Source organism: Oryctolagus cuniculus, chromosome 11 (assembly GCF_964237555.1).
Source record: "Oryctolagus cuniculus chromosome 11, mOryCun1.1, whole genome shotgun sequence".
NCBI lineage: Eukaryota > Metazoa > Chordata > Mammalia > Lagomorpha > Leporidae > Oryctolagus > Oryctolagus cuniculus.
The window spans coordinates 67303184-67312749 of record NC_091442.1 but is presented as its reverse complement, the minus strand read 5'-3'; the positions used below and the strand labels follow the sequence as shown (position 1 = coordinate 67312749).

At 40.2% G+C, this 9566-nt stretch overlaps 1 protein-coding gene across 2 annotated transcripts in view; it reads left to right on the top strand.

Moving 5' to 3' along the window:
* The first annotated feature begins 2201 nt into the window (after nucleotides 1-2201).
* The window catches only part of WIF1 (WNT inhibitory factor 1), an 85413-nt gene continuing 78048 nt past the window's right edge, over nucleotides 2202-9566 (top strand). For both annotated transcript variants that reach the window (XM_070052575.1, XM_008256742.4), the window contains exons 1-2: nucleotides 2202-2661; nucleotides 3172-3311. In XM_070052575.1, coding sequence (XP_069908676.1) covers nucleotides 2514-2661; nucleotides 3172-3311 — 288 coding nt within the window. In that variant the 5' untranslated portion in view covers nucleotides 2202-2513. The remainder of the gene's footprint in view (nucleotides 2662-3171; nucleotides 3312-9566) is intronic.

Genomic DNA, 9566 nt, shown 5'->3' with positions numbered 1-9566 from the left:
TAAGCTGCCCATGTCCCACATTGGAGTTCCTTGGTTCGACCCCTGGCTCCAGCCTCCTGCTGATGCATACTCTCTGAGTATGCTCCAGTGGTTGGGTTCCTGCCACCCATGTGGGAAATAATAATTGAATTCCTGACTCCCAGCTTTAGCCCTGGCCCAGGGCAGGCCATTGCCGGCATTTGAGGATTGAACAAATAAGTGGGAATGCTCGCTCACTCTCTTTTCTGTCTCTCAAATAAATAAATTCTTAAAAGCCCAAAAGAGCTTAAGTCTGAGATTTTAAAACAAGTTTTCTTTATATAATAAAATATAATTTTTCTGAAGTATCCTTGGTTGGGAAGAAAGAAAAGAAAACAACCACTTTAGAAGAGGAAAACTGTCCTTATAATAAGATAGATTACCACTACCATCAACACCAAATTCAACTGTTTTTCCGAGGAACCGCCGTCAGAGGAAGCTGAACTAGGAAGGGATTCAGTTCTTTTGCTCTCCCCAGAAAGTTGTATGAAGGCTATTTCTTAATTAGTACTTGATTAGAACAACCTGTAGAGGGCGTACTTGCACCAAGAGCCATAGAGGTTTAAGCAATACTAAGGGAGAAAATCTTCAATTAAAACCAAACACTCCCAAGTCAGGAACATGTCTACCAGGTTGTGAACTGTCTTTAACTCAGTGACATTAGTCTTGCAGTGTGAAAATGTTTTAAAGCTTGCCTATTGTACTAATACATTGTATATATGAATATTCTCTGAAATAAAGATGAATGGAATGTTGGAAAAGAGGTAAATATGTTTATTTTAAAGGAAGGGTGGCTATGAAACTGTGGATGCAAACAGACTTAACTGTAACTTACTTGTCAGTGTGAGGTATAGTGCTAAAAGAATAGGGGTTGAAATCAAAGTGCTTGGGATTTGAACCCTGACTCCATCACTTAGCAACGGGATATTCACAGTCAACTTAGGAGCTTTTTGAGCCCTGTTTCCCCATCAGCAAATGGGACTAATAACAGTACCCACGTAAAAGAGCTGTGAGGATTACATAAACACTTAAAATGGAAATACTTTAAAAATTGAGACACCAACAAGCTCAAATCAGTCATAGTTAGACAAGCTTCTTGTCTAAATTCCCTCTCTCCCATCTTCCCCTATCAGATAGCTGGAAATATTTCTTAATTGGATAAGTAAATTCTGATCTTTTTAGTAACTTCTGATGACCTAATATTTAACTTGATGCATGCACACATTCAGCTTCTCTTCTGTTTCTGAGTTTTTGTTTGCTTGTTTCCTCCCTTGAGGTGTTCACCACTCAACAAAGGATCCAATAAAATTACCAACCCAGCCTCAAACACTTGGTTCTTTTGGGGCATTTGTCCCTACATCTGAGCGCTAAAGAACAAAGAGAAGTAAACAAACCTTTCCTGAATCCAAAAGCTTCCTAAATTATTGAAAAACCCTTTGCTTCTGTTTCTTTGTGCACCCAATGAATTAGGCAAGAGATAAAAATAAATCCTTTCTGCTGGAGTTGGGACACTGCATACAGATCGGCTTCCCACAGACAGGGCCAGAGCCTGTGATTTCAGTCACTACTTTCCAGCCTCCAACTTTTAAAACAGCAGCAAACCTGAAGATGTTCAAACTTTAGAGCAGCCCTGCCACATGGTGGGGACAGAGAGCTGCCATCTGGGCCCAAGGAACTGATCCCTCTCCTGCCGGGTTACTGGGAGCCAGAATGACTTCCCCACTGTAGGAGGTCGGCAGGTGCAGAATGAACGCCCTGAGCACTTTGAGTTAAGCCGAGCGCCTGGAATCGGCACCACCGGTTTCGGATTTTAACCAGATGGGGAGGCGCAAAACAGCGCAGCAAGGAACAGAGAATTTAGGAGCTGGCAGATAGAGGAATGATGGAGGCGGAAAGGGAGAGGAAGAGGAACGTGCGCCTTCCGTTAGCACCTGGCTGGGAATGGGAGTCATCACCATCATCGTCGTCGTCATTATCACCACCATTAGCGCTCCGTCACGCCCCGCGTCCTCCGTTCACCTCAGGGGTCCCTTCGAGCGCCCTTCACCGAGTACGCCCCCTTTTGGCGCGCGCTCCACCCGGTGCTCGGCAGGCTCAGCGCGGACACCCGGGTGCCCCGCGGCCCCGCCCCACGCGCCCCCACAGCGCCCCCAAGCGGCGGCCAGCTCCGCCTCGCCCGCCCCAATCCTTGCTCGCACCTCGCCGGTGCCAGCCTTTCCCGCTCTGCCTCCCTGACTGCATTGACCCTCGGCGTGCTGGCATCCTCGGCTTGCCCAGGCTTACGTCTCTGCCGTCCCCCTCACCCCCTCCGTCCCTCCACCCTCCTCTCCCGCTCGCCCAGGCTCCCCCGCACTGGAGCTGGGAGGCTACAAGTCCAGCCGTCTAAGTGCGAACAGCTCGGGCTGAGGCAGCTGAAGCCGAGCCGAGAACTTAACGGCCGCAGGTTGGGGCGGTGCGGCGAGAGTTTCACCACCAGCCAGGAGGTGCCGAGCAGCATGGCCGGGAGAAGCCCCTTCTCTGCCGCCGCGTTCCGGCTCTGGAGCATCCTCCCGTGCCTGCTGGCGCTGCGGGCAGAGACCGGGCAGCCACAGGAGGAGAGCCTGTACCTGTGGATCGATGCCCACCAGGCGAGAGTGCTCATAGGTAAGCCCCCGCTTCCAGCACCATCCCCTGCCTGGGCCCTCGCGCTCTCCACAATTCCCGTTTAAGAAGGTGGGCTACCTGCCTCTGGAATGTTTTCAAACTTAATTTCCAAGGAAGACCGCAGATCGCGCCCCCTTTAATTAGTCTCGCGTATTTTCCACCTGAAAGCTCATACGCTCCTCTCCCAAGAATCCCAACCTGATTGTGTGTTTTGATCATGCCGTTGCTGATCTTCACAGACCTACATGTTGGGGCGCACCCAGCGTTTGTTTGCATCAGTTAACTCCACATCTATTCCCTTTTCCTGAAAGCATGTGTCGCTCAGCATCGTTTTTATAATCTACAGGGGAAAATTAATCCCAGTGACGTTGTTGATACCAAAGGCAGGTGCTCTGGTGAAAAGCAATGGCCCATACTGATTCTTTGGTTATCTCTTTGCATGAAACTTCTGATTTGGGTTCTTTCAAGTCTGCTTGGTTTGATAGCTTTTATTTATTATTTAAAAAACAGGATTTGAAGAAGATATTCTGATCGTTTCAGAGGGGAAAATGGCCCCCTTTACACATGATTTCAGAAAAGCACAGCAGAGAATGCCGGCTATTCCTGTCAATATTCACTCCATGAATTTCACCTGGCAAGCTGCTGGGCAGGTAAGTTCTGATAACCAGAAAGGGTGAGGAAATTACCCCTTAACATTGCCACTGCCTCTTGGCAGGCAGAAATAATATACTCTGGAACATTTTACAATTTTTAGGAGTATCTTTTATGATTGCCAAAGCAAATAGAAGATTAATTCCCATTTGTTTAAAGTTGTCACACATAAAGACTGAAAAGAAAATGATAAGCTATGTGCCCAAGCTCACTGTTTTAATAAACTTCAGTGTCATGAGGTTGCTAGAAATATTTTATATATAGACCTCAAATATGAACAGAACTGTGTTTCAGTGATCATTGACATAAAAATTTAACATAACACTTAAAAGATTCTTCCCCCCCCCATCGCATGTACATTATCTGCACTTCACAATACATTTTAAAGTCTAAAAGTATTTTTGACGTTGTACATTTTGAAAAGTTGGTATGTTCAATGTTATTCATTAGAATTTGAATGTTATACATTTCTGGTAGCAATTCATAGAATCAAAAGGTGTCATGTAAGAATGTTGTAAAACATTACAGCATAGTGACTTTTAAAGTTACCATTTTAAATACTTTAATATGGGAAAAAAGAACTGCAATCTGTGTTTTGAAAAAGTGTTCCTTTTATTCCTTAGCACATTAGCATCTTTCTGTTTTGTACATACCCAGCATTATATTAATGGTCTCTAATTTTGAAAAGAAAAGGGGAATAAAATGCTTATGAGAGTTTAACTTCCATGCAGTTGGAGAATTTTCTAGAGAGGACAAATGGTAAGTAGTAAATTCTTTTGCTCATTAGGTGGTAAAATGTGTCTGCTGTGAAAATCATTGTAATTATAATTAAAATCATACTTTCAGGTCTTTCTTAGTCCAAAATTGCTTAAATGGCTATTTCAAGAAAAATGAGATCCACAAAACACTTCATAAAAAGTAACTATTTTAAATTGAGAGACCACTTTGTTTCCCTCTAATTACCTGTTATTGTGTGAGCATGACTATTTAGGGCTGTCTTTTTTCCCCTCAGGTTTCTTCTGTTTTCTTTCTTTCTTCTGAAATAGATCAAATCTAGACCTCTCTATGACTATGGGAAGGAAGAAGAGAGAGAGAGGGAGAGAGGGAGGGAGGGAGAGAGGGAAGGAAATGACATTTTGAGTACAGGGAGGTTCATGATAGGAAGCTCATCTATTCTTTTTTTTTTTTAACTTTTATTTAATGAATATAAATTTCCAAAGTACAGCTTATGGATTACAATGGCTTCCCCCCCCCATAACTTCCCTCCCACCCGCAGCCCTCCCCTTTCCCTCTCCCTCCCCCCTTCCATTCACATCAAGATTCATTTTCAATTCTCTTTATATACAGAAGATCAGTTTAGCATATATTAAGTTAAGATTTCAACAGTTTGCACCCACATAGAAACACAAAGTGAAAAATACTGTTTGAGTACTAGTTATAGCATTAAATCACAATGTACAGCACATTAAGGACAGAGATCCTACATGAGGAGTAAGTGCACAGTGACTCCTGTTGTTGACTTAACAAATTGACACTCTTGTTTATGGCATCAGTAATCACCCTGCGCTCTTGTCATGAGTCGCCAAGGCTATGGAAGCCTTTTGAGTTCACCAACTCTGATCATATTTAGACAAGGTCGTAGTCAAAGTGGAAGTTCTCTCCTCCCTTCAGGAAGCTCATCTATTCTAACACCCCATTCAGACAAGTCCACTGAAACCACTGTGGCTCTATAGGAAGATTATTCCTTTTCACTCTGTAATTCTCTCTTTACTGATACTTTATGGATAATTAAATCTGGAATATTCTAAAGTTAGTAATAAATCAACAAATAGGCTTTCATTGTTCCTTTTTTTTTTCACCCAAATCTATTTACTTGTGGTTGACCACTCAGATGAACACAATGTAAATTCTGAATTTTTAGAAAGACATATTTAGACTTATACTTTTACAGATACTTAAGAACCATCAGAAGTTATCTTGAATTGCACCTCTTTCCCCAAGATGAAAGAGTTTGGTAACTGTAGGAGGAGCAGAGAATGTAGATAACTCTGTTATTCCTTTTGCTTCTCTCTTTTTTGCATATGGGTTTGTCTTCTGATGAATTGAATTTGAAGCAAAGGCTTCTATTCCATGTTATATCCTCTTTTTTATAGCATAGAGCATATTTGCAAATATTGGCATATTTTTTAATACAAAACAGGTTGACATGTCAAGCAGCCTCAAGGATTTGTCTTGTAGGAGATGAGGGAAGATAACAGAACTGACATGAAGATGAAGCTTCCAGCATCTTTTTGTCACCACGAGGATTATCCCGGATGCCAGACAATGCTAAGCACTTCAGTTAAATGACTTTGCTGTCTGTGCTCGGTCTGCCCTGGATAGGTCCCCACAGGTAACCACATGAAATCTGCTGTCTTTCTTAGGAAAAAGAGTGATAAAGAAGGAAACTCTACATGTGCTGAATCGCAGGATGTTTTCAGATATTTTTTAAATGTGACTCATTTTACTCACTGAATTTATGTGATTCTAACTCCAAAATATTTGAAATGCATGGACATTTTGAAGATGGGAAAAATAATTATCTCCATAGCAATTAAGCATTTTTGAAAGCATCTATGGCTAAAACCAAACCACATCAAAACATTTATATTGAAAATAAAAAATTCATTCCACCATTTAATTATTTCATTCATTTGGTATAAAATATTTAGGTGTTCCAATAACATTATTAAAGCATATTGCTGATTAATGAAACTTTAAGCATTTTGGCATCACGTGGATGAAGTTAAAATACTTTAGGATTGAAGCAGGAAAGAGTTATCAACTTCGAATAAATTACTAATTCAGGATCCCAAAGTGTTCTTGAGATCATTAAAAATAATCCTTATATTCTATTTTAAATAACAAATAACAATTACAGTGAGAGTCATTTCCCCTACATCAAGTTAGTGACATATATATGTTAGTTTAAGTTAAGAGACAGAAAAGAGAAAGAAAGCTCCCATTTGCTAGTTCAGTCCCCAAATACCCATGATGGCCAGGTCAAAGCCAGTAACTGGTAATTCATTCCAGTGGCAATGGCCTAATTACTTGAGGCATCATCTGCTGCCTCCTAAGGTCTACATTGGCAGGAAGCTGAAGTCAGGACCTGGAGTTGTGATTGGAACCCAGATACTCTGATATAGGACACAGCTCTCGTATTCAATGCCCACCCTGGCTCAAGTCTTTTAAGAGTGCTTTTATTATGTGGAGGATTGTGCATGCTCATAGGCTGCTGATGTGCATACCAGCCTTTTTGCAGGGCAGCTTGGTATGGATCCTATGACTAGGAGATTTTACTTCCAGAGAGTCATAATAAGGAAATGACCATGGACAAGAATAAAAATTTAGGCCCACTGATGTTCCTTACCGTGCAGTTTTTAAAAGTAAAAACATGGATACAACCTAGAGGTCTAGTGATATTGTAAGAATGAAATGAAGTAATAAAAAGGATATGCCGGCCGGCGCCGCGGCTCAATAGGCTAATCCTCCACCTAGTGGCGCCGGCACACCGGGTTCTAGTCCCGGTCGGGGCGCCGGATTCTTTCCCGGTTGCCCCTCTTCCAGGCCAGCTCTCTGCTGTGGCCCGGGAGTGCAGTGGAGGATGGCCCAAGTGCTTGGGTCCTGCACCCCATGGGAGACCAGGAGAAGCACCTGGCTCCTGCCATCGGATCAGCACGGTGCGCCAGCCGCAGCGCGCCAGCCGCGGCGACCATTGGAGGGTGAACCAACGGCAAAAAGGAAGACCTTTCTCTCTGTCTCTCTCTCTCCTGTCCACTCTGCCTGTCAAAAAAAAAAAAAAAAAAAAAAGGATATGCCAGACATCTATGTGAGGCCACAGATGACAAATCAAGTAGTCTACAACACAGTATAGTCCATTTGATTACATTACAAAATAATTGGCAGACATGGAGGAATTGTCTGATTCGCCAAAGTGTAGACATTGCTTATTTTGTCATTGATTACATTTTGGTTTTTCCACAATAAATGTGTATAATTTACAATTTTAAAAATTATTTTACATTAAATGTGTATATAAAAGTTGTATGAGTTTAAGATTGTATGATCTGTTATTAGGAACACTTTATGTTTGTCGTTGTTATCATTTTCACACTACAAATCACTCAACAAAGTGATAAACAAATGGTCTTCATGAGTGACCGTAGCTAAGAATTCACTGGTGCTTATACAAGTTTCTTTTATAGTGCCCAAAAATCTGTTTTAAAAGACTTTCTTGCCTGGAATTGTTTTACCTGAACGTTCTCTTTCCCTACACAATTCTTATTTTCCATGAGTAACCTTGCTACTATTTTCTCTCACATTTAAAATACTCATTTTCTGTTGTGCATCTTCTCAAGGCTTTTAAATGACAGAAGAATTTCTACCAAAGAGGCTTAGGCTTACAGTGGTTTTTAGCAATTAAGGGGAAATATATCCTTTATGATTTTGTATAGCTTTTTAATAGTTGATATGTTTTGGTGAAGTACACCTTATTCTTTAACCTAAATCTAGACTGGCAGGAGCCATGAGCAACCATTTTTGGTCTTCTAAATTAGGCTGTAATTAAACATTTTATTTGGAAAATAATGCTTTCTAACCCAAATGGCTTTCAAGTAAAACTCTAATGAGAATTTTTGTTAGACAACTCTGAATTCTAACATTAGGACACCACTGCAGATTTCCATATTAATCAGTTTGGTATAAGGCTAAAATATGTTATTTAATGTAGTAGCTCAAAAATAGGCCTTTATTTGTAATGATCATACAGACTTGATCTTGATAACTATAAAATGTTCTGTCACCTGCATATGTTAAAGACTATAACTCTAGTATTTCATTGATAGATTGTCTTTTTGAGTAGTAGTGATGGATTTATGCTAAGCTATCTGTACTAGTTTCCTCAGCTCCTTGTGACCTGGATTTCTGAGATGGATGGCAATGGTTTAGGTGAAATTGGTTCTATGGAGTAGAAATTCACTGGGTGAAGATAATTAACCAGGGCTAACATCAAATGCACCACATGAATTACTAAGCAGACTGTAGCCCTCTGTACTGACAGTTCCAGGTCTCAGAGCATGTGTAGTGTGCAGAACTTTTACAGCCACTAGAAGTCAGTGGTGTAGCTTCATTTTCTCAATGTTTAAATGTTTGAATACAAAACTTTAGAGTGTTACTGTGGAAACAGAAAAGGAAGAGGAGAATTTTGTTTGTTACTTTGGAAATGTATGATGTTATTGATCTGAAGAGCCTTCACAAAGTTCATGGAAGATGTATATTATGAAAAAAAATGCATGAATTTAATGCACCAAAATAAATTTATCTTTTAATGGCATTTTCCACAGATGTTTTGAAGTACCTTCATACACTCTAGAAGAATTGACTTTATTGGGTTAAGCTGTGGAAATATGTGCCTTTGGTTTTATATTTAAACATTAAAAATAGAAAATATTAGATATACTTAAAATACGATGTATCCAGTGGAATATTTTCCAACATATAAGGTTAATTATAAGTTAGTTCATAAAAAAAATTATAAGTTAGTTCATGACACTTATTAGTTCTCTCTGAATTTAAAAAAAATGATCTTGAATGATTAAAAACTGCCAGGAATAATAACTAAAACAAACAAACAAACAAAAAAAAAACAAGTGTCAGGAAAGCTTCAGAACTTTGCTTGGATGGGGTCCCTTTGTGAATGATTCCAGTCCCTACCACCCAAATTCAGCTTTAAAGTGAGGGAAGTACCATTGGGATAAAAGGGAAATAAGAAACAGGCCATTTCTCTGACAAGTGACTCACATTTTTCCAAATTTTGAAAAACAGAATCAACTACTGACATGTTTCTGTAAAATCCACTGGCTAATCCTATTCCATCATTAAAATGTCCCCTAAAGTCCCAGATAGCTTGTTTTTTCAGTGTAGTGTTTGATATGATGTAACATTGGTTCCATTAAATCTGGCTATACTTTGTGGTCTCAAGTTTCCCATTGGACTGATTGAGTTAAAGAGACCTATATTAAAATATTCTTTCCCTTCCTTTCTTCCTTTGACAAAAATCAAAGAAAAACAATAGTAGGCAACTTTTAATTCAAGTACTTCCCCTTCATCTTCAAAGGAACTGCCAAACACCCTTAAACACTTCCCTCGAACCCTGACGTTATGGTAACGTTTATTATTATTACTTAAATCCCTTAGAGTATACTGTCCACATATTT